This window comes from Amblyomma maculatum, chromosome 2 (genome assembly GCF_055883805.1).
Source record: "Amblyomma maculatum isolate TAMU_Amacu chromosome 2, ASM5588380v1, whole genome shotgun sequence".
Classification (NCBI taxonomy): Eukaryota; Metazoa; Arthropoda; class Arachnida; order Ixodida; family Ixodidae; genus Amblyomma; species Amblyomma maculatum.
The window spans coordinates 207,543,110-207,569,023 of record NC_139345.1 but is presented as its reverse complement, the minus strand read 5'-3'; the positions used below and the strand labels follow the sequence as shown (position 1 = coordinate 207,569,023).

Genomic DNA, 25,914 nt, shown 5'->3' with positions numbered 1-25,914 from the left:
ATTTCCTCTGCTGTTCCATTCTTAAAAGAAGTAAAGCTCTTAAACCAGTTAAAGTGCCTATATTTAAACTTCCGACAAGAGCGTTTCGACAAGGGGGCTTGTTTTTGTCTGGGCCCAGACAAAGACAAGTCCCCATGTTGAAATGTTGGCTTGACCTGCGAACTGAGGCTCTCCTTCAACCTTTGTTTGGTGCTATTTCATACCTTTAGCTTCTTGTCACATATGTGACACGTGAAATGGCCTTAGTTTAAGCCTGTATACCACACAGCACAGTGGGTGGGTGTGATAATGCCCCCTCTCTCTTTTTCTTTCTTCCTCCATCCAAGCAGCAGCAGGAGCAGGACCCAACCAATCTGTACATGGCCAACCTGCCGCTGTACATGGTGGAGCAGGACCTGGAGCAGCTGCTGCAGGCACACGGCTCCGTCATCTCCACTCGCATCCTCAGGGACAACAGCGCCCAGTCACGGGGTGTTGGATTTGCCAGGTACCCACTCGATTCTAAGCCAAAGGCCTGGGAATGTTCTTCTAACGCGGGATAATCAGAAGATGGCAACAGTTGCAAAATGCTGACATTTGTTCGCCACGAACCTGGCCCCGCTCACATGGCATTGCTGCCAGAGCTTTTTCAATGAGTGTGCACCTAAAGCTTTTCGGGGAGACACCCCTGGCTGCAGCAATCCATCTTGCTCTACCACTCCTAGCATTCCATGCTTGGTGCAGCGTGGGTTAGTTCAGGCTGTTTAGTGAGCCGTTGTACACATAAATTTCACAGCCAAAATTTAAAGGGCGTGTTGAGGTAGACATTGACAACATATGCATCAACAAGGTAGATGCCGCATAACAATTATGAAATACATGTTCATTAGTGACTCATTTAGGTGTTCGTTTTTTTCCCCACCTGGTTACAGAGTGGTATTTCCTGCTTGGTGGCCTTCCACTATGCTTTCTTCATTTCCCTACAAGCTGTGTAGTATTGTTTATGATTCTTAATGTTGTTTTATTGAAATGACATCATGAATTTGTAGTACCGTAATCATGCGAATATAAGACGGCCGAGAATGTAAGACTACTACCTATCGGGAAAAAAAAAATGTCTTTTCTGTTTTATTGCAACAAACAAATGCAGCAAACATCACTCGCTGTCACTGCTGCTGCTGGCCTCTTTTTCGCTATCTTCCCACAACATGTGACCCTCCGTGCCTTTGAGGTTGTCAGAAATTCCGCATTTGTTGAATGCGTGGACAGCCATTTCTTCAAGGAATTGTGCCAAGCGTCCAGGATCCACCGCGCGAGCTGGGACGATGATGCTCGCTTCAACCTCCCAGTAGGCGCCAGCGCGGGTCCCCCTTGCTCCATCCGCTCACAGTAATATTTACAAACGTCCCTGAAAGGCTTGTTCAGACAGACATCTAAAGGACGACGATGTCGCACTTGTTGTCTGCCATTGAAGCTGTGCTAGCGTCATCGGTGTGCCCCCTGAACGCACCCACAACCAGCATCGAACATGGCCTCAGCAGCGCTCCTGGCCAGCAGAACTAAACGGTGCGGAGCCAGTCGTTGAGCATGTCCACAGTCATCCACCCTTTTTCATTACAGCAGATGACCACACCAACAGGAAAGTTTTCTTTTTTCGGCAATGGTCGTCTGGTTGAAGATAATCTAGGGGGAAAGCCTTCTACCGTCTGCAGTACAAGCTAACATTACGATCACCCGTAGCTTCTCATTTACCGTCATCCAAACTTTCACATCTTTAAAGCTTTAAAGCCAACTTTTGGACATTGTAGTTGACCGGCATGTCAAAATGCATCAGTGTTTGATCAGCGTTGCCTATTTGTCCCAATCTGTAGCTGTGTCAGCGTCGCGAAACTAACTTCTCTTCAAATTTTTCCGGAAGCCTTAAACACACTGAAGTCCGGCGGTGGAGCAAGAATCTCGCGCGGTTCATAAAACACTTCAGCCAGCCTTTGCTTGCTTTGAAAGTTGTGCGACTAATCCCACGCTCACGGGCCTGTTGTCTGACTTTCATCTGTATCGTCTTGACGGCGACACACCTGTTCCTGAGCTCATTCACATGCTTAGCCAAATCTTCCTCGAGCTCTGCATGACGCCCGCGTTGTGGTCTCGTAAAGGCTTTCCGCAAACTTCAACACGCTGCCAAACTGTTGGCATTTCACAGCCACCTGTGCACGTTCACCTTTGAAACATGGAAGCGTCTGGCTGCCTCCAGGCTGTTCCCAGTCTCGTTCGCAACAGCAGTAACTTCACTTGAACTGTGCCGTATAATGACGCCTGGTTTCATTAATCGCGAAACATGCGCAAACCGCACCGTTCATATCCACTGATGATGTGTGTACCATTTTTCTAGTTTGCAGTGAACTGTATTATGAATTATATTTATGAATCTGAGCCTGTCATAGAGCTTCGTACCTTATGTTGCTAAAAAAAGAAAAATAAAGAAACTACCATATTTACTCGCATAATGCTCACACTTTTTCACAGAAAATTGATGCTAAGTTGGGGGGTGCGATAATTATGCGGGGAAAATTTCCGAGCAAATGTTTTGGAGCGCTAAAAGCAAATTTAAATAGGTCTGAATCGTGATTCTTAGGCCAACTATTGTAAATATAACCAAAACATTACTTTCAAGCAGAACTTACCCTAGTTATAAATGTACAGGGTCGCCAAAAGCACAAATTGCTAAAGCACTTTATTTGCCGCACGCAGTCTCATCACTCCCCGTGTTCCGTGGTACAATGCTCACAGCAGTCCATACAGTTCTACTCTTGATCAGAGGCTTGACCCGAGTCCGTTTTGACACTGCAATCGCAGTCTCCAGAGCAGACTACGCAGAAATCGTTGACGACCGAAGTGCCTGTTGGTAGCGCGGTTGCTATTCTGTAGCTCATACTCGAAAGTTTTCAACTTGAAAGCAGCTGTATAACTTGCGTACTGCCCCATCGCAATGCGGCACCAAGAACACGGTAGACGGTGGAACAAAGCAAGGAACACGGACGAAACGAAGGAACAATGACGAGACACAGAGACGCCTCGCAAAATGGCGACGACTGCGAGCATCATGGAGGTAAAAAAAAAAAAGAGCATAACCTATGATGATGATGATCTACCCGAGCACACTATTGCCACCTGGTAGCACGTGCACACAATGAGGACAGCTAGGTTCAGTAGCGCTCCAAAGATGGTGCTTGTTACTGCAGCAGACAGCTCTCGCGGTGGAAATATTGGTGGTGCGATGATTATGCGAGGAAAAAAAATTCAAATTTTTGACGCCCAATGTTGGGGGTGCGAGCATTACACGAGTGCGAGCATTATGCGAGTAAATACGGTATTAGCTTGGAGTTTAATAAAACTTGCAAGTCATGAATGACTTTTAGGTAGCATTGCAGTGGTGCTGATTGATTTGCTGGACTTAAGGGGTGCCCTGAAAGCAGTTAGAACAGTGGAGTGATTGTCTGAATTGCAGACAAAGCTGGCACTTTTGCCTTCTGCCGCGTTTTCTGGCTGTCATTTTGGACTACTTTTGAGGAGGTCCAAGTGGACGTGTCACACTAGCGTTGCTGCCATCTCTTGTCCCTGCCCTTGGCTTTGTTTTCTGTCTTGCTCAAGTGTTCAGTGCAGTAAAAGGCGTCATCATTTGCTCATCACATCAGTTGCTCCGAGGACAAATAATGGCACCATAATGGCAGAAAAGGGCAACAAGTAAAAATTGATGAGTAACCTTTTCGGTGCTTTGATCAAGTTGGTGCAGACTTCATTATGGTTCTTTATTTTATTTTTTTTTCAAATACCTGAACAAATACCTGGCACATCCAATTCAGAAGTGCAAATGAAAATGACCAGCCAAGCTGGTTATTATTCTTGCTTTAATGAGATACCAAGTGCGTCTTAATAATCATTCGTTTTGAAAAAGAGAAGTGCATCGGAAAATGTAAATCAAAGCGTATGCAGGTGTATTCTCTTTGTGCTCGCTGAAAAAAAGAATAGAGTACAATGAGGTGATGGTATTTTTCATTGCCTGTTACATGTCTCTCTTCTTTTTTCTTTTGTTGTAGGATGGAATCCAAGGAAAAATGCGAACAAATTATTGCCACCTTCAATGGGAAGGTGCTTGCCGGTGAGTGCTTTCATTTTCCCCCCTTCATTATTGTGGTTTGCTGAGGTGAGTACGCAGGGACTGCAATGAGTGTTGGTGCACTGCCGCAATCGCTCGGTGTGTAGCAACGGGAAATTTTCTGCATTGGGAGGGTCGTGATTTAGGGCTTGGCTTGTGTGTCTGTGACACAATGCAGCAGTGGCTGAAGCTCCCCTGTTCAGGTGAAGTGAAGGGGCACTTTTTGAGAACCCTCCCACTGGTCTGCAACATTTTTCCTTCTGGGGCAGTGGAGATGCCCTGGCAATATTCAAGAAAATGATATTCGGAATTTTTGCATATTTGCACGCTTCACTGTATTGCCTGACTGCGTAGACTTGCAGTGCTGGGAAGTCCACTTCACAAAAGAGGACGCACCTCTTCACAAAACTAGATGAGGCCATTTTGCAAAGAAGACCTTCTTAACAGTGTGTGCAAAGCGAACCACTTGATGAGACCGGGAAAGAATGATGTTCTCACTTGGACTTCATCTCATATGCACACAGCCATCGTGCAGATGTTCATCAGATAAAATTTCTGTGATGCAAACGAATTTTGGCAGCTTTTTCAGGTCTATTTAAGGGGGGACGCGAGTCTTAAACTGGTCAAAAGTGAGCGAAAAGTTGATTTTGAGAAAAATGCATTTTCGGAATGTTTGTACATTTGAGCACTAGCCTTCAAAATATCAACTCTGAATTCGGTCGGGAAATACGGTAAAATGGACACTTAAAACGCCACGGGAGCCTCGAAATGGCCAAAAAGGGGTGAAAATTGTTCGAACTTCCCGCGCGCACCGCGGGTGAAGCAGCCGGCTGGCCGCCGCCATCTTGGATTTGTTTTGAAGCTTGTTTTTTTGTGTGCATTTTGCGGCATCTCCAAATGACGTCGCTCAAACGGAACGACCACTGTCGTGGGTTTTCTGAAAGCCGTTTCCGGTCTGCTGATTGGCCGGAGCGCGTGCTCGCGAAGCGACCCCTTGTCTCGCGCTTCCCATTGGCCAGCGCGACTGACTTGCCATTTTTTTTTTTTTTTTTTTGTTTTTTTTAATGTTCTTCGTCGCGGCTGCTACTTCGTTTGTTTATCATGCGCTTTCGCGATCGTATCAGTCGTTCCCGCAGCCGGTGCTGGTCTTTAGACATAGCTCGGTGGACGTAGCCGTATCAGGAGTGTATTGAAAACAGAAGCGCCTAGCGAGTGCGCGTCGAAGAACGAGTACAGCGGCGCACTGCCAGGGTCGCGCGACGTGTTCTCGACCTAGCTGCAGCCCGTCCGGCGGCATATAATCGTTTGCGAGCGGTTCAGGGGCATCAAAGATAGCATCAGTAGATTTAACTGTTCAGCTGATGCTCATGGTCCCCACCGACGCTACCACTTCGTTGCTTTTTTATCGCGTCGCTTCAGACGACAGGTGAGCCTGACATCGCGCCGTTGCCCGCGTTCCTCTTCCGCGGACGATTTAGTTTTTTTTTTTTTTTTTTGCCGATTGCCTAAGTAATCGCGTCGCTGCGCTCAAGGGGTGTGAAAGTTCGAGCTTTAGCTATAGCAAGGGACCCTGTATGCAGCCCTACATGCGCTGTACAGCAAAGTAGCAAAGTTTCATTCTGGAACATTAGCCAATTTATTAGGTCATTCTAGTATGCCGCTGTGTTTTAGCCTTAAACTTTGTGCAAGTTTATTGATATTGCAAGACCATTTTATCGTAATTTTGAGTATTTGTTTGCCTTGAAGGGCACTGCCACAGGCATATGAAGTGGTAAATGAAGCTTCTCGCGCTGGTTCTAGTGGCAATATATTTAGACTTTGTGGCAATCTTTTACCAGTATTTGGGGAGGGTACTGTTATATGTTTAGTATATACCCTTTCTCATAAAGAACAAAGCCTCACAACGATTCCATTTATATTACCATAGCTGCAGTGTAGCAAAAGTTAAAGGTTGTCTCAAAATGCAAATACGTTTTTCTCAGTGCTGTTTCTGGACACTGCACTCAGCCTTACTGTGCTTTTTCTCTACATTGTCGCCGAGTGACAATGACAAATTTAGCATCACTGCAGTCATATTGAAAAGGTCAGGGGGTGATCCAACACTTACATCCCTCTATCGAGATTTTTGCAAATTGCCATTAAAATAATATTGCACGTCAAAAAATTTTGCTGATTTCTTTATAGCATACACTACCTTGGCCATGGGTAATGGTGATAGCTTCAGTTTTAGTTGACATATTCAAAATCCAAAGACAGTTTTGGAAATGGGAAGAGCATGACATTTTTGGTGAGAAATATCACAGTGTGGCTACTGATTGTTCAAGTTATAATATGTGGTCAAACTTCAAATGCCGTTTTCTGTTTCATATTTTTGGTCGATCTCTACAGTCTTACGCATGGTTTTGATAACTTCTTTTTAGTTCACTTAAATAACTTTGGTACCATTTTCTTCAGAGAGAAATGAAGTACCCGATGACATTTTTAATTCTTTAGTTTAGGCAATGGATAAATGTCAATTTGAGATTAGCTTAATGAGTTCGTGTCAAATAATGCAGCCTTTTACTCTCAACATAATATGTGAGGATGACGTGCCTCTTTGAGGAAAACGAAGGATGTCATCGGGTATGGGGAGACATTGGCTATCAATCTATGTAATTAAAAGCAACAAAATGCAATGAGAAAGTTCATTAAAGCTGCGTAAGAAATTCACTAATTATGCTCTGGACTTTGTTAGATAACTTTTTTAAGACCACCAGCTCAATTATAATTACATTTTTGAAATCGGGAGAGAACACCACATCTGCGTGCAAAGTTTCGTGAGATTCTAGCCATAAATAAAAAAGTTAGTTTTAAGACCCTCGTCCCCCCTTAATGGACATTTTCTGCGGTTCCTTGAAGACTGATTTAATAACACTTTACTGTATTCAGCATTGATATGACAGCTCCACCCAGTTTCATGCAGGCTCTTCCTCTACAGAGGACGAGTGCACAAAATTCTGAGTCAAATTTATGCTGAATTTTTCAGTCAAGTATACAGTTCTGTGGGATTGTAGTTTAGTTTTATTTCTGGAATAAGTAACATAAATGATGTTGGCTATTTTTTTAATTTCCCTCTCTTTTTTTTTTTTTTTTTTTACTTACCAGGTATTTAATATTCAAAGAAGTTTTTTTGCCCACATTCATATTTGATTCGTACTAGAACATTTCTGTAATCACACACCTCTGCTATCAGATTCTGGCTTTGTGGCTGTAGAGGTAGGCAGCCCAGAATTGATGCCATGGCACCTAATTATACTCATTCTTCTCATTATTAATTGGGGGTGTGTGGAAGTGTCATTGCTTGTCAAATTCGATCGCAGTCTTTTGCAGATGCTCATTGATGCTGGTGCTTTGGCTTCCACAGTGTTCATTCTCTGTGCAGGGTAATGAAAATTCTTGGTGTCTAGCTTTTGAAGCACTCTTGCAAATGACTCATTTCATGCTGTGTAAGTCCATTTTGTGGGTGAGGTTGGGGGGGGAATCATGCTGAAGCATTCCATGTTCCTTACAAGTGGTCCACTGGCCTAGTTTATATGAATTTCCCAAAAAGTCAAGTGCTGTCCAAGGGCACCATTCATGCCAGGAAGGTTTCGGGAACTGAGATTTCGGAGACGAAAAGTTTTCTTGCACACTTTTTATATACATCTGGGCCTAAGCACTGTGACGGTCGCATGCGCGGGAACTACATTTGTCAAGAACATTTGAGTGGATGTAGTTGTGGAGAACCATGTCTCTCTATGGCCATCAGATGGAAGCAGTAAAGATATAGTAAAAGGGTGACACTGACTTGCAGTGAGGAAATGGAATGCTTTGTCAGATCAGACAATTCTGCTGGGTTTGACGCTGCAAAGCTTCCAGAGCATGCACAATGATTCAAGTAACTACAGTCAAACCTCGTTATAATGAGCATGGATATATTGAGTTATATTCAATAAAACGAAGTGGAATCGGTTTCGTTGGTCGACGCTTCATTTCTGTAGTATAGTTCTATCTGGTCAACAAAACAAAGAATCCTAAATTTGGTACTCGATCAGTTAAACCGAAGCAGTTTTTTTTTTTTTTTTTTTTTTCACTCATATGGCTAGAGGTGTGTAAAGTAGCCGGAAAAACTAAGAAATGCAATGTTTCGGTCGTTTGAATCACCCACTACAGAAGTATGTTTAAAATTGCCCGTCTGTTCGTGTGCTACCATCTAGAGACAGCAACAAAACTAGCACTATGGCTGACAGACGTGACTGGAACGTGATCGAACCATCCCCTCTTCATGCCGCGCGCCCTTGCGAGAGTCCATTGATGCTGTCACGCAAAATGCCACTGCAGGGCTACAAACTATTTCTACTTACAAATAAAATGAAGACATTTAGGACAGTCAAGAGCGAGCGCAGAAAGTGGATGTTGCCATGGGCTTCATTATTGTGCCTAGCATGTCAACAGTCTTGAAGGCGAGGCAGAAGTCACGACATGATTGGACCCAGCATTCAAAGTGGCACTTAAAAGCGGTGTCTAATTATGCAGCTGTTGTATCCACTCACAAGCGTTAGTTAAAAAGCAAGGTGGTAGCATTTTATTGTTCATGACTTGGAAGACAACGCTTTCATCAAGTGTTCAGTGTTGTGGGCACCTAGGCAGGTCTAAGGGGTAGGTGTGCAGTCTGGAGCTAAAAAAGATCAGCACAAGAAACCGACGATCACGGTGGAGTTATCTCACCACCCAGAGCTGTGGCTCGCAAATCTTCTGATACGGCCATTCCCATGTTAGCAGCACAGGGCAGTGCAGCAGGATGCAATCTTCTGTCAGGCATGCCACTGCCCCAGCATTGAAGCTGCGGCTCGGTAAAACTGTGCACATGGCTTTTTTCATGTCTCGGTCACCGTGAGCTGTAATGGCTTCGTTTTTATTACTGTTTTGCTGTCCTTGGTACCTTGTTGGACAGAACATATGTGAACAAAAGTAGGCATAGATTTTACGCAGTGTTACAGAAGCTCGACATATGCATGGGATTTATTATTAGTGCTACTAATTCGTGTGAAGTCACTTAGTTGGGAAAGTGGACTTACAAAATTAACGAGAGCGCTGTCCGGCCAATTACAAAATAAATGTGGCCACCAGCAATGCATGGAACGTCTTCCTTCCTTCTGATGAAATTCGGAGGGGGCTCATCTAATTCACAAAGTCTCTTATCCCCATTCCAACTATGATGCGTGATATTTCAGGCTTTATTTGCTTGTTTTATCACTTGGACAGTAAACCGCACTAATTCAGGTAAGTATTCAGTCTATTCAGTCTTTCTCGTGGTGAAGCGAGTTGTTCACTAAAGTAACTGCCAAGCAAACAAATGAAGAACATGCAGTCTCCAGCTTCATCAGTTACGTATGAGGGCAGATCTATACTCAAAATGAAAGTCTAATGAGCCTCCTCACCCCTCCCCCTCTTGGGACTGAAGAAGGGAAGTTGCCTGGCACTCATTACTGGTGTGTTTGTCCACTGCATTGCCATGCATTGTCACTCTGCCTTCCCAGCGGTCTTTCACTTGTGCTAACCTTTTTCTCTCACGGCTGTACTCACAGTGTGTGAAAAAACTTTGGTAACAAGTGCTCTTTTGGCAAAGCGCCAGGAGTCGTACGGCAATTTAACTGGCTCATAGGGAGATGCTTTTGAAAGATGTCAAATATCTCAGTGAGTGCTACCGCCTACACCAACCAGACCATACTGTGGATGGCCAGGCACCTTGTACCCCACCCCTTTGCCTTCCACCACATTGGCCCTTTGAATTAGAGGTGTGCACGAGCCGAAATTTTTAGCCCGAGCCCGGCCCGGGCCCGACGCTACAGAGACGAGCCCGGCCCGGCGCAGCTTTGAAAGTGCCTGAACCCTGCCCGGCCCAGCCCATCACGCTATAATTGCAGTTGAAGCGATGATACAGAAGTGAATAGTTTCCGGATGATAACTTTATCCAAGGTCTTGAAATCTCGAGTTCTCATGTTTGAAATAACAAATTTGGTGAATATATAAAGGCACAGCACATACGTAGAATTAACGTATTGTGCAAAAACAAGTCATGCATTGAATTGAGGCATTTGCATGAACCTAGTAGTGCTGAAGTTTTGTTTCGGTGCTATAACTAGTGGCTGGAATAATTAAAAGGCTCTTTGATAAGAAAGCAAGTTTTCGGTAGGCAATTTGTTTGCGTCTCTGAAAGTGCACTAGCTCTAAACCTAAAGAAGGGGTTGATTTTGTTGCCTTATACTCAGTGAGCTCGCCTGGCTCACCGTGTGCCTTTCAAAGGAACTTTTCGCAACCAGAGAAGCAAGAGGAAACTTGCACCGCAGAAGCGTTGAGCTATGTCTTTGAGAAGTCTTTGAGCTATGTTCCGCTTCAAACGAGGCCATGTCTAGGCAGGAGTGTTACAACAGAGAAGTTTGATAGGCGACAGCGTATAGTGCGAATCTTGAAACGGATACCTAAACATCAGTGCCAGTGTTACCCAAGTGGAGATGCAAAACTCTGAACTAGCCTACGAGCAGCCCCTCTGCTCAGTCACTGACAGCTGCCAAAGATCCATTCGCGGTGAGGAGGCGAGGAGGAAAGGTGGATCGACGCTGGGAAAGGTTTTGGAAGCTCTCGTGTAGTGAGAGTGTCGTAAATACTGTGGATTCTAAATGCTTATCGCACTGTGGCCGCATTCGCGCTTTCGCAAAAGTTGCCCGTGTTCGTGATGGGGGTGTGCGGCCCGCCCGAGATAAATATACCTTTGCCCTGGCCCGGCCAGAGCCTAGGCGAGAGGGCTTCAAGGCGGCTCGAGCCCGGCCCGGCCCGTGGGCCGGATACGGATTTTCGGGCCGGCATGAGCCTGTGCACAATTCTGCTTTGAATAGAGAGTGCCCTGGCCAACTGAAGCACTTTATTCAGGTCCATTAAAAGTCCCTGCAAGATTCATCAAGAAACCTTTCATAATGCGTTAAGTCCATTAGCTGCTGTATATGCATTTGTCCTGCTAAACAGACGCAGAACTCATTTAATATAGTAGCAGATCTATTACGATATTAAGAGTGCCACAGAGTAAAGGGGCCTAAAGGCTTGCCTACATATCTCTCCTATTACCACAAGTTTTTGGGCTGAAAATATTGCCTCTTTGTTGGAAAATTTTTGCGTGGCCGAGTGAAAAGCTCCTGGCTGGCTTCACTATGCTACTGGCCAAGTGCTGAATTGTTCACATTCCACTGTATCTCCTGGCGTGCAAGTTAAACATAGTTATGTGGCTGGCATTTGCTAGGATTTAAATATGTGTTCCCACAGGGTCCAAGGAGCCACTGCTGGTGAAGTTTGCAGACGGTGGCAACAAGAAGCGCACCCTATACAAGAACCACGAGCATCGCATGTGGCGTGATGGCGAGGTGAGTTGTTGACATAAATGCGAGCAGGAAAACCGTCGTTGTGCCACACTCCTGGACAGCTTTCTTTTTGGGTCACCGATTGTTTTGCAAACACAGTAGGGTGTTGTATCGAAGTTTCGGAGCTTGATTGGATATCTTGGCATCTCTATACTTTGGCTGTGGGCTGCAGAGTGCTCAACATAGGAAAGGTCGTGAAATTTTCGAAGCAGTGAGGAAAATTAGACCGCACTCCTCACTGAAATGTGTGTTTGTGTTGGTAGCACTGCTGTGAGTGCTAATAAGTTCTTGCAGCTGCTTTACCACCATCCGTTGAAGTGCACAGGATTCCATTTGCTCTATTTATGATTATTTTTACTTCCACGGTAAAATGTGTGCTCACACCTTGTTGAGAGCTTCTCAGAACAAGGAGAAAACACGTCTGCTTTGACTGTACTCTCTAGACAGCTCCAGAGTTTAAAAATACTAAAAAAAAAATTGGCTTTCTACAGCCTCCTTTCATAGCTGCCACGCCTTCAGTTCTGTTCTCTAACATATTGCCGAAGTTATTCACTGCGCCCTGTTAACAAGGCTTGGTCATTGTGCACAGTTTTCGGTACCAGCATTTTGGGGAAGAAGCGGAAGGCATACTTTCTGAGAAGGGCTGTGTGAAACTAATGCAGAGCACTTTGTTTTAGTGTACGCAGGGACCATCATGGGAGGTCAAGCTAGGAATTTTTATTGCTAACTGTTTAGGGGCAACAAAACTGGTGCCAGTGTTCAGCTGGTACACCAGTCACTGTATCCACAGAGGCATTCTGCGGACTGAGTCAAATCTCAGCAGTGCATTTATAATTGAGGAGGGTTAAGCTGCTCAAATAGGACAAGAGCATGAGCCTGTCAGACTGTAGAGCAAAGTGAATTGTGGTGCATGGTGTTGCTGTACTTCTGGCGTGAGAAGCCAGGAGTGTTAAAATTTGACTTTTGTTGAGTGAATGTGTGCGTGTGGTTTGTGACCTCTGACCTGTCTGTGCAGCCCCTGACGTACGAGCAAGGTGCCCTCTCACAGAACGGGTGAGTACCCAGGGTTGCCTTCTCTACCTGGTTCCATTGGCTGACGGTCACTCTGTCGGGCTAGGGTTCAGGTTGACCTCTAGGGTTATCTGCCACAGGCACTACCCGAATCTCCAGCATCAGTCCTCAGGGTAGTCGTGTAAGATGTGTAGCACCGTACCAGCTTTATGTGATGCCCTTCTGGGCCGCTGGGAATTTAAGGGATGAGGGGCTGACAGTGATTGACTGCTTCGTCAGGCACCATTGAGAACGGTGATTATACAGTTAAAGTGTTTTTGTTTTTACAACTTTATGTCCATAGGATACCATGTGCCTTTAGCTTCTCTATATTTAGCGGACTTTCAGCGTTACGAAATTTTATTGCTCTCCCAGAACGAAACCAAGGAAAAAGTACCACGAGCTGTAGAATGATTGAAAGGGGCGCATACCGAAGTGCACACTGGACTGCATTCACGAAAGGGGGCAGAACCAACCCGCAAGGTGTAGAGCTCACAGCAGATAAAAGCGTGAGGAGGGTGGAATGCACTGCCGGCTATGAGTGGAGAATTCCTCCATGCTGGAGGGCGCCATCCTTGCTGTTGTCTATGCGGAGGAAGCCAGGCAGGAAAGCCTGTCATCGGCGGCCATTGCTTCCCTGCTTCCCTCACTTAAGGCCACAGCGGAGGTGGCGGCCAAACGCTATGTCGAATCAGCATGATTGGGGACGCTGAATCCAAAAAAGGGAGTTGGTGAAGGTGGAACCAGAACTTTATGGTCACATCACACCAATCACTGGCATAACAGTCGGCTTTTGGCACACACAAATGTTCTACTTGTCAATGGTCTTAGTAATGTTGGTAATGTTTCGGGGCAATCTCTGCATGCCAAGAGACAAATTTTGATTGTGCAAAATTTCAGTTTTACGAAGTAAACAGCAAATTTTGCCGGCTTCCTTATATCGAGGTTTAACTGTATCAAGCTATATGCCATGCACGCTCGAGAGTGCCACCTTTGCTGATGGGACTGCCGCGATCACTTCTCACAACATGAGATGTTTTTCAAGCTTGACATGCCATCATCAACATCAGCTGGACTATACCCACTGCAGGGCGAAGGTCTCTCATTTTTTTCCTCCAATTAACCCGGTCCTGTGCTAGCTGCATCCACTTGACTCCTGCTGCGAATTTCTTTATCTCATCCCCCAACTAACTTTCTGCCGACCCTGTTGCGCTTACCTTCCCTTGGAATTCAGTTTGTTACCCTAAGCGTCCATCTGCTATCCTCTCTTTGCACTACAGTGCAGTCCACTTATAACGATACCAGTTATAGCGATATATCGCTTATAACAATCAAAATATCATTTCTTCCATTGCCCGTATGTAAAAATAAACCAGATATAATGATCGATTATCGGCGGTACATCGGATGCAACGATAAATTTATCGCCTCCCGGTAGGTGTTTACCACGTAACTTTGACTGAATATTCAATAAAGGTAAAATATTAAGAAGACAATCACGTGAAACGGTAGCGGTGGCGTAGCGGTAGAACATCCGCCTCGCATGCAATAGGACCGGGGTTCAAATCCCGGTGCCACTCAATTCTCCACCGGATAAAAAAATAAAAAAAAAAGATCCACGTGTCGATGGAATTGCATAAACAGGTTTGGGGTGCGACCTAATGCCGGTGAACACCTCCGGCAACGCACTCCCTCACCAGAACACGAGTCGGCCACCCTGGTGCAGTAATTGGCCGCAACCTCTCATGATTAGTTCCATAATGCCCTGGCCCTCAGTCACCAGCGGCTGCGGAACAACTGACCACGGCGGCAGTCAGACCTGTGACGAAGCAAGGGGGTGCTAAGAAAGCCTGGCTCTGCTGGACAGGCCGCTATTGGAATCTGACCCTGGCAACGTTTAACGCTAGAACCCTAGCTAGTGAAGCTAGTTTAGCTGTGCTGTTAGAGGAACTAGAGGGTATGAAATGGGATGTCATAGGGCTTAGCGAGGCTAGGAGGCCGAATGAGGCATGTACTGTACTAAAGGATGGGCATGTACTGTGTTATCGAGGTTTACCAGAAAGGCTACAACTAGGTTTCCTTGTCAATAAGTATATAGCAGGTAATATAGATGAATTCTATAGTATAAATGAGAGAGTGGCAGGTATCGCAATTAGGCTTAATAAGCGGTATAAACTGAAGGTTGTACAGGCCTATGCACCCACATGTAGTTATGATAACCAGGCAGTTGAAACTTCTGTGAAGATGTAGAATCGGCAATGTGAAAACTAAAGACACAGTATACTGTACTAATGGGCGACTTCAATGCCAAGGTAGGGAAAAAGCAGGCAGAAGACCAGGCAGTAGGTGACTATGGCATTGGCTTTAGGAATAGCAGGGGGGAGTTACTAGTTGACTTTGCAGAGCGCAATAACTTTAGGAATTAAGAATACCTTCTTCAGCGAATGAAAGAACCGAAAATGGACTTGGAAAAGTCCTAACGGGGAGACTAAAAATGAAATTGACTTCATACTGTGTTCAAACCCCGCCATTATGCAAGATTTGGAGGTAATCGGGAAAGTGCGATGCAGTGACCACAGGATGGTGAGGTCTCGAATTAGCCTAAATCTGAAGAAGGAACGCAACAGATTAGTAAGAAAGAAACCCATCGACGAATTAGCGGTGAGGGGGAGGGCAGAAGAGTTCAGGATCTCGCTACAGAATAGATATTCAGCTCTAACCGAGGATGGCGACATTACCCTAGAAGCAATGAACAATAATTTCAGAGATATCATTACTGAGTGCGCGGTGGAAGTAGGCGGTAGGATAGTTAGAGAAGATACCGGTAAGCTGTCTAAGGAGACAAAAGATTTGATTAAGAAACGCCAGAGTATGAAAGCTTCCAATCCAACAGACCAGATAGAATTGGCCGAGATATCAAAGCTAATCAATAAGCGTAAGGTGGTCGATATAAGGAAGTATAACATGGAGAAAATTGAGCGTGCTGTAAAGAACGGGGGAAGCCTTAAAGCGGTAAAGAAGAAATTGGGCATAGGCAAAATCCAGATGTCTGCGATAAGGGACAAGGCGGGCAACGTCATCACGAATATGAACAAGATAGTCAAAGTAGCCGAGGAGTTCTATGCAGATCTCTACAGCAGCCAAAGTAGTCAGAACCGTAATGAGATTGGCGGTAGGGGAAAAACAGTCGAGACGTTCCACCAGTGATGAAGGACAAGGTCAAGAAAGCATTAGAAACTATGAAAAAGGGGAAATCAGCTGGAGAGGATCAGATAACTACAGATTTGTTGAAGAACGGGAGGGGGATATCGTTCTAGAAAAACTGGCCACCCTGTATACGCAGTGCCCGGTGTCATTGACGGTACCGGAACCATGGAAGAATGCAAACATTGTCTTAATGCAAACATTGTCTTCATTCATAAGAAAGGGGACTCTAAGGACCTTAAAAATTACAGACCAATCAGCTTACTGTCTGTTACGTATAAGGTATTTACTAAGGTAATCGCTAATAGAATCAGGACAACCTTAGACTGCAATCAAGCAAAGGATCAAGCAGGTTTTCGGAAACGGTACTCTACTATCGATCATAACCATACCATCAACCTGGTGATAGAAAAATGCTCGGAATATAACCAGCCCTTATACATAGCATTCATTAATTACGAAAAAGCATTTGACTCTAGAAACCTCGGCGGTGATGCAGGCATTGCGAAATCAGGGGGTAGACGAGCCGTACATGAAAGTGCTGGAAGATATATATATAGCGGCTGCACAGCAACCATAGTTCTGCATAAAGAAAGTAACTAAATTCCCATAAAGAAAAGTGTTAGGCAAGGAGACACGATCTCCCCGGTACTATTCACAGCTTGCTTAGAGGAAGTATTCAGAGACTTGGAATGGGAGCAGTTAGGGATAAGGGTAGATGGAGAATACCTCAAATAACATGTGATTTGCTGATTACATTGCCTTGCTAAGTAACTCAGGAGATGGACTACAAAGAACGATTGGTGGCCTAGACAGGAAAAGTAGAGAGGCAGGCTTAAAAATCAATATGCAGAAGACTAAGGTAATGTTCAACAGTCTCGGGAAGGAAAAGCAGTTTACGTTAGGTAGCGAAGCACTGGAAGTAGTAGGCGAACATGTCTACTTAGGACAGGTAGTAACCGCAGATCCGGACCATGAAAAAGAAATAACAAGAAAAATAAGGTTGGGATGGAGCGCATTTGGCAAGCACTCGCAGATTATGACTAGCAGCTTACCGGTATCCCTCAAGCGGAAAGTATACAATAGTTTCATGTTACCTGTACTCACCAATGGGGCTGAAACATGGAGGCTAACCATGAGGGTTCTACTTAAGTTGAGGACAACTCAGAGGGCTATGGAACGAAAAATGGTAGGGGTAACATTAAGAGATAGGAAGCGTGCAGAGTGGGTCAGAGAAATTACTTAAGTTACTCACATTCTAGTGGAAATTTAGAAGAAGAAATGGGCATGGGCAGGACATGTAGTGCGAAGAGAGGGTAACCGATGGTCGCTTAGGGTAACAAACTGGATTCCAAGGGAAGGAAAGCGTAGCAGGGGGTGACAGAAAGTCAGATGGGCGGATGAGGTTAAAAAGTTCGCAGGGGCCAAGTGGATGCAGCTAGCACAGAACGGGGTTAATTGGAGAAATATGGGAGAGGCCTTCGCCCTGCAGTGGGTATAGTCAGGCTGATGAGAACGTGAAAACCCGACATATGTGGCGAAAACGAAAGAAAATTAGCACTATCATCGCCATCGCCGATTCTGCGTCTGAGGAAGATGGCAGCGACCATAATGACGGACGGCGCGATAGCTCACAAGATGAAATGGCAAATACATCGGGATTCTTGTCAGGGTTTCAAGGTTGAAAGCCTCGTGAAAAAATATGGACATCCGCACTCTACGATTTTAAAGATCATCAAGACTGGGGATGTCCTTCAGTTCATCCAGTTACTAATCGGTTTCGTGCACGCAAAAAGGACTGCTGACAGCATACACGCTGCGCTACTGGAAACGATGCTCACAGCGATTGTCAAGCTTCAGCTGCTGCACAAAAGAGCGCGAATTTCCAACTTTAAGTATGCTTCAAGTTATTTTATGGCTATCGATATATGCTGCAATAGAGTGTTTAGTGCTCTTTACTATGATTAGCGTTGTTCAACCCGATTTATTTATCGTAAGTAGGCAGGTCTACATGCATGGTAAAGTCCATGGGTGTTTTTTTTTTTTTGTCTTTTTTTTTTTGCCGGTTCAGATATAACGATAATTGGTTATAACGATCGGATTTTCAGGTTTTCTCAATATCATTATAAGTGGACTGCGCTGTACATGTCCTGCCCATGCCCATTTTTTTCTGATTTCCACTAGAATGTCAGTAACTTGAGTTATTTCTCTGATCCACTCAGCACGCTTCCCATCTCTTAACGTTACACCTACCATTTTCTATTCCATGGCCCACTGCGTTGTCTTCAACTTAAGTAAAACCCTTTTCGTTAAATTTTAAAAAATTTTTTCAGCCCTATAGGTCAGTACTAGTAGGATGCAGAGTTTATACACTTTCCTCTTGAGGGATACTGGTAAGCTGCTAGTCATAATGTTTGAGTACCTTCTAAATGCACTCCATCCCAATCTTATTCTCCTAGTTGTTTCCCTTTCGTGGTCCGGATCTACAGTCACTACAGTCGAGCCCGCTTATAACGATCCTGAGTGTCACGCGTAATTCGTTCGTTATATCCAAAAGTTGTGACATGTGGGCCGCTCACAAAAAAATCGACATCAATGAAAAAAAAAATGTTTATTCGGAAAAAAAGTCTGCGATTGTTGCCTACCTCCTAAACGCGCATTCAATGACGACGGTTTCAAGCTTGTTCAAAGCTGCGATATGTTTGTCCCCCAAGGCTTTAAAATATACAAAACTTTTAAGTTCCTCAATATGGTTCACTGCTGTGCTCGTGCTTACGGCCGCTGGCTCCGATGGCTCACTGTCGTCGTCGTCCGATGCTTCGGCGTCGCTTGATGCCCGCACTTCCTGGATGACCGCCTCATCACAAAAAGATTCTGTGACTTCAGCAGCGTCGTCGGCATCAACAAAATCTTGCATATTATATTCAGGCTGGCTTTGTTGAGTGTCCTCAGTACCCGCTTCAGTTGCGTCGGTTAAGCCAGCCTTGCGGAAACAATTCCGGATGGAATCGGGCGTCACTTCCATCCACGCTGCTTTGATCATTTCCACCGCCGAGTACAGTGAGATCTGGAGGAGAGGCACATTGACAGCGGGACGATCAACTGCAATCAGCATCCGCTGCACAACACGGCGCCGGTAGGCCGATTTGAACGACCGTATTACAGTGCAGTCCACTTATAAAGATATTGAGAAAACCTGAAAATCCGATCGTTATTTATTTATTTATTTCCAAATACTGCAGGCAGCAGCGCTGCCCAAGCAGGAGAGGGGTTACATGTTCTGCAATAACAGTTCAGCAAACATATTTTCATTGGTGCATTCAACAATAAATTGAGGCAAACGGTTCCACTGATGTGTTGTGATGGGAAAGTATGAATTCTTGTAAAGTTTGGTCCTGGCGAAATATGGGCTTACTACTTTGGAGTGGTTCAGTCTACTAGATCTCTGGGGTGCAGCAAAAATATAGGTATCACGTGACAAACCAGATATAACCGATTATCGTTATATCTGGACCGGCGGGAAAAAAATAAAAATGAAAAAAAAAAAAAAAGAACCACACCCACATATTTTCCCATGCATGTAGGCTTGCCTACTACTAGCGATGAGTAAATCGGGTTGAACAACACTAATCATAGTACTGAGCACTAAACACTTTATTGCAGTATACATCAATAGCCATAAAATAACTTAAAGGGACACTAAAGAGAGAAAGGAAGTGGGTTTGCATCGATAGAATGCCAGTTCCTGATTACAAAAAGACCACTCTTACTGAAAACAGAGCTGTTATAAGGTAGTAAAGAAGAATAACAGAAATACAGGTATCGCCACCACAGCCAAACGGCCGAGGCTCGCAACTACAAATCACGTGACGCGCTAGGGATCCCGGAGGCTGACAAATGCGAATTACGTTGCATGTTTGAATGCGGTAGTACATTTTTTCTCAAACATGATAACACGCTTTTATCATACGTAAACGACGGCGAAAAGACAACGTAAACGTTGCAAGGCAAATACAAAAATATACTCGGAGGCGTCACAGGCGCCCACTTCAGTTGTGGTGCATTTCGTGCGCACTCGGATAGTTTGTTTGAACCTGCAGCGCCTGAATTAAGAGCTTGGAGCAGCAGATGCGCCTTGATGGTTCCCATTTGAGCATTCGGAGGCACGAGCGAGCGAAATCCGCTACCGCCGACACGCTCCTTCGTTCACACTTCTGCGCCAACATATCGCCGCTGTTGCCGCTTCGACTGCGACCTGACCACTTGACTGCAGCTACGTACGCCACGAAAAGCATACATATGCTAAAGGCCCGTTTACACTAGGCCGATGCGACGCCGATGCCAACTCGACGCCGACGTCGGTGGTCGGCGAGTTGGTCGGCCGATCCTGTCGTTGATGCACCGGTCAGTCCCACTAGGCCGACAATGACGCCAGCATGACCAACGACCGCCTGTCGTCGTAGTGGGACAAGTTCCCAGACCAGCGATGCTGACGAAACGCATCGGCCGACGGTCGCCCGATCAGTCCTCGGCAGATCGTCGAGCAAGCGAAAATGGAAGGCCGACGAACGACATACTGTGCATGGCTGCGCTTCCCTGTGTCATATACATTTTAAAATATAGGCAAGGAAGGATGGTGTTTCATCATACTTCGACACTCTCGGGTGTGCTTTTTTCGTTGAACATGAGTCCACGCCGGCCCCGTTGAAGGCGAGTAGGCCTTGCGAGCCCGCAGGAATCGTGTGTGATTTCGACGATCGTGGGGAGCAAATTATCATGTTTGAACGAGTGTAAATGGTCATAGGGGAGAAAACCTGGGCCAGGGGGCGCTGCGCCGCTCTGTGCGTCAGCGCCCTCCATGGAGACCCCGTCAAAATCTACGCGCAGCCCGGCCGCGTCGTCTGCTAGCCGCCGCATAGAAAAGCATGTTGTCGTCTGCTCCGCGCTGCTTTCTAGCACGTGTTTGCGCGCGCGCGCTCGGTTGTTTCTCTCCTCCTCCGGCCGCATTGTGGCCACCGTCGCGCTCTAACAATGAGGGGGGAAGAAGAAAGAAAGAAAAGAACTAGAAGGAAAATAATGACGGCGCACTTTTTTCGCAAAGCTTGTGTGGAAACGGTAACGGGATGGTTGTGGGCCTTTCTTCTTTTTCTTTTCTTTTTTTTGGGGGGGGGGGGGATATCTCGTACCGTTCGTGTGTCGTACTTCTCTAACTGGCGGTGCTGAAGCAGCCATCGTGGAACCGGGTCGGCCTCAAGAAACAGATATTCGTCATTAATGCGACCACTTTACGTCAATCATCCTATCCTCATAAGCGATCCTGCTTCGGGAGCTCAAAACTGCGCGTTCGCTATAGGAGATAACTGAACTAGGAATTGCGCAGCGTAACAGTGGAATTAAGAAGACAAAGATTTCCGCGGAGAGATGTCCCCGTCTGCATGGAAAGTCGTCAGACATTTCCTCGTTGTTCGCCTCGTGGAGATGAAACTGCCGCAAAAATGGCATGCCTCGGCTTCTGGGGAATGACCCAGGTCGGTAAGAAACCCCTCATCGTTAACGGTAGCTAGGTCATTGATTTCGGATGGCAGCGCCGCAGCAGTTAACTTCCCCTGGCCGGTGTCGGCAGGAACCAAAGGGTAAGGCGGCATGCTTTGTGCCTTTGTAGGGAACGCATCCTAAACGCGCCGAAAACAGGCTCCACGGCGCCGGCAGCACTGCCTAAAACGTTTGTCCCCAAAGAGCTGAATAGGCCCCTTTCAAGTGACCAGTCACAAAGGGAAAGGAAGGAGCACTCGAAGGCTGGACCCTTCATTCTGTGAACATGGACAGAGGCATCAAGAGGTGCCGCCTCAAGTCCTTCAAGATACCTGTCGTTTGCCTCCCGCCTTCAAGCAGCGAATTCGCGTTCATTTTTTTTTTTATGTATGTCTGAGCCTGCCAACAAGCGCTCTTTGAAAACAATGTCCGGCGATCAATTAATCATAATTTCTTGCTTTCAAAAGCACCGATAAAAAACATGCCTCCAGCCAGCCTCTATGTCATCCGGGGCACAGAAAAAAGCAAAATTAAGAAATCCCACTGGCAAAGAGCGCCGGCTTTGCGCGCGAGAACGCGCCACCAACCCCCCTCGTCCTCACTCTCCTTCTCCCGCCCCGCGTGCACGCGCGGCTGAACGTAGCACGCGCTCCCGAGCGAGCGGGCTGCGCAGACTCCGCAGACAGCCACGCGCAGCGCGGGCGCGGATGCGCGTAGGTTTTGTAGTTCCTCTCCGCTCCGCTGGAAACCGAGCGCTGGCGTCGCGGAGCAAACTCCAGCTTTGGTTCCCTATCGAGGGTAGGTTTGGTTATAGTGACCTAAGAACGATGTTTGCTTTTATCGCGGGACGCCGGTACAGAAAGTGGTAAGCGCCGGCGTAACCCGGTCTGCCGAGCAATGTTAAGGGCGGCTGGTAGTAGTCGGCGGCACTCGTGGGACACAAATAACACCGTTTTAATTCATGCAAATGGTAGCCGAACATACTTCCGGTTAAAAGGAATCAGAATCGAGCATTGATGGCATCGAAGAAAGCAAATACAATTAGCAGGAAGCGCTGCTCTCGTGCGATGTCAACAACCAAATCCCAAACATTTCTCATGCGGTATATCGCCTCATCGTCGGTTCTTGCGGAGTTATCGTGTTGCGTAAATGCTTAATGTGCAGCCGTAGCGCGGGAAGAGAACATACCCGAGTAAAGTAGAGCCCGGCAGGCAGTTGTTTTGCCAGGAAAACGAGCAGCGTGTGTGTATGCACACAGATGTAAACTGCAGCCGCGATGGCATGCACTCGTCGTCATCGGCGCATTCCCGATAAAATTTCTCGCTCACGCGGGATATGGCAAAGCGTTTACTATTATCATGAAGTATTCATTTAGCGAACGCGTGCGCTATTTGGTGAACAAGTGGTAAAAGGCGAGAAGCAGGTATCGAAATCAGTGGCCCGAGGTCTGCAGCAGACGAGAGACGCGGTTGTGGGCGGGGCGAGGTGAAGGCAGCAACTGCTATTGGTCGGCGCGGGCAGTGAGGCATCGCGTCGTCGTAGTGTGACTAGGAAATCTGCCGACAGCAGCCCGATCGCTTCGCTCTCTGCGTCGGCCGACCAACATCCCCGTCGGTCGGCCATCGGTGCGCTGTCGGCGTCGGCGCCGTGTGACAAGCACGACGACCACGCAAAAAACGCGTCTGGCGATGGTCGACCGACGTAGATCGGCCTAGTGTAAACGGGCCTTAAGTACCGAAGGAAAAACGCATTATCATTCAATTGTTCACTAAATCATGGCACATCTGACCAACATATACTGCGTCAACAAGACCTTCAACGTGCTATTTGCAGGCGTCGTAAACAAAAGGGGCATACTTGCCGCTCATACCAAGAGCGTCGATATATTGCGCTCGTCGCCCGGCGAAAAAAAGGGCCTCGGGTAAAAAGTAAAAACTAAAAATAACGAAGCACCAGAAATACATTACAAAAGGTTAAAAAAAAAATCGATTTGTAAAAAAAAAAAGAAAAAAAAAACGCCAGTAGCGGTAAGACTCGAACTCGCTACTGCTTGCTCCGTAATGTTCGGCGCTAACCCTTCGGCTACGCCGCGCCACAGGAACCTTGGAAATATTTCTAGTTTTTATGTCATGGCCCCATTTACAATAAAGTGTTTCTGCTGCCGGTTTAAAAATCACAACTTCTTGATCATCGGCGCATGCTGCCTTCTCTCACGTCTTGCAACTAATGTTCTGGATGCCTATGCGCACTATATTGTGCACTGGATCCATTTTAACATGTGGAATTTCACAGCGCTGGCAAATGTAGTGGCGCCGGCACTTCGGTCATGTTCTGCTACCATGGATGTAATTTTCGCTGCACACGGAGCAGTAGCACAAACCTTGAAGGAAAAATGTGCGACGAAGCTTCAAAACTGACAAGCGCAGCAGCGAGGACACTATTTTGCTGGTAACTAAATCTTATTTGTATGTAAACATGTCAGGAAGCGTTGCGATGACCGAGGGCTCGGTTTGTTTATACACAGTGCAAGAAGGAGCGCAAAAGCTTGAGAAACATGTAAAGTATTGTGCATTACAAGCGCTCTGTTTTTTTTTTCTTCCTTTATGGGCCCATCGCTCGGTAAATTACTCTCTTCATCGTTTTATTTATTTCGGCTGAGGCCGTCATTGCGAGTACGCTGTTGCCATGTTGGCCCTTGAGGGATGCGACGCCGAGGGCTGCGTCGGCTCGCTAGCTATCACGGAGTCTCCGCTTACGTAATAGTGTGCGTCACTCAACTCCGACTACGTAGTCGGAGGGCACAGTTTGAATTCGACTGGCGGGAACAAGAAAAAACCTCAACTTCTTATCGCAATATCTCAGCAATTATTCGATTTTTTGCTGCCGGATATGCGGCGACAGTGTCACCAAATGTAGTTTATTAGATTTTCATACCATCTTTGGCTGTCTTTAGTGTCCCTTTAAGTAAAAAAGTCGGAAATTCGCTCTCGCTTGAGCAGCAGCTGAAGCTTGACAATTGCTGTGAGCATCGCCTCCAGTAGCGTGTACGCTGGCGGCAGTCCTTTTTGTGTGCACGAAACTGATTAGCGGCTGGATGAACTGAAGGACATCCCCAGCCTCGATGATCGTTAAAACCGGAGAGTGCGAATGTCCGTATTTTTTCACAAGGCTTCCAACCTTGAAATCCTGCCAAAAATTCCAATGAATCTGCCGTTTCATCTCGCGAGCTGTCATGCCGTCTGCCAATGTGGTCGCCGCCATCTTCCACGGACGCAGAATCAGTGATGGCGGTGAAGATACGGCCCACCCTTTGGGCGGCTGTGATTGCGATGATAGTGCTCATTTTCTGTTTTCGCTGCATATGTCGAGTTTTCACATCATTGTCTTCTTAATATTTTATCTTTTATTGAATATTCAGTCAAATTTTCGTGGTATACATCTTTCGGGCGGCGATAAAGCTATCGTTGGATCCGATGTACCGCCGATAATCGATCATTATAGCTGGTTTATCTTTACATGGAGGCAATGGGAGAAAGGATAAATGTCAAGAATTGGATCGTTATAGGCTATATATCGCTATATCTGCGATCGTTATAAGTGGACTGCACTGTATGGTCATGTCCAGTGGTTGCGCTTTTGATGTCGCATTTGGGGGCGAAAAAGTAGCTCAACTGTTTTTTAATGGAGCCTGCACATGGTGGGCAGTACAGTTGTCAAGAATGAGAAGTACTTTGTGCCCTTTCTTTGCCATGCTGCTGTCGAAATCGATGAGCCATTCCGTGAACAACAAGTTGTGTCTGTACCGCACAGGTAAGTGCGGAAGCAACGTGACCTTTTTGACTTGCTGATGACAAATGGCAAGCACCGATCGCTTCCATTTGTGCACAGCAGTGCAGTTGTCCGCACTTTACTGTGCTTACCGCCAACACATTTGTCGCCCTTCATAATGTGCGTTTTGCCAGGCAGCATTTGGTAGAATAGGGCCATTTCATCAGCGTTATATACGCCTCTTTCAGCATACCTTGATACACGGGCCACGTTTGTTGACAGCCACATACTGACGTCTTTGTCATTTACTGCTGCCGATTCGCCATTGATGCACTTGAAAATTATCCCGTGGCAGAGCTTAAAGCGATAGAGCCAGCCGTTTCCAGGGGAAAAATCTGGGAAGTCCAGGAGAAATGCAAGGTCTTTTGCCTTGGACAACAATAGCGGCCCGTTGATAGGCACATTGCATGCCTGAGCGTCAAGGAACCACTTAAAGGGGGGCCCTGGTCTTAAGACAATATTTTTTATTTACTGGTCGATTTTGATGAAAGTTGCACCATTTATGCAGCTTTTTGTGCTGATTTCAAATATGCACATTAATTTTATGTAAGCCATTTAGTTCTGAAGATATTGAGCACTTTATGTTCTTTGTTTGGAGGTGAGCTATCGGTAAAACTTCAGGAGCTATAATAAAACCTGACGTATCAAATCAATTTAGAACACACAGAGAATGCAGAAATCAAGACTGAACGTCCTGGTTCCATTTTAACCAATGTTACAGCTTGTCAAAGTTCACAG

General features: G+C 46.0%; 1 protein-coding gene across 6 annotated transcripts in view; it reads left to right on the top strand.

Annotated features, from left to right (window-relative positions):
• The window catches only part of LOC146201136 (protein alan shepard-like), a 96,522-nt gene that overhangs the window by 55,026 nt on the left and 15,582 nt on the right, over positions 1 to 25,914 (top strand). For 4 of the 6 annotated variants that reach the window (XM_084595661.1, XM_084595659.1, XM_084595658.1 and 1 more), the window contains exons 5-8: positions 327 to 487; positions 4,074 to 4,135; positions 11,468 to 11,565; positions 12,578 to 12,615. In XM_084595661.1, the coding sequence (XP_084451787.1) occupies positions 327 to 487; positions 4,074 to 4,135; positions 11,468 to 11,565; positions 12,578 to 12,615 (359 nt within the window). The remainder of the gene's footprint in view (positions 1 to 326; positions 488 to 4,073; positions 4,136 to 11,467; positions 11,566 to 12,577; positions 12,616 to 25,914) is intronic. The other 2 variants (XM_084595660.1, XM_084595663.1) reach the window with 1 other exon arrangement.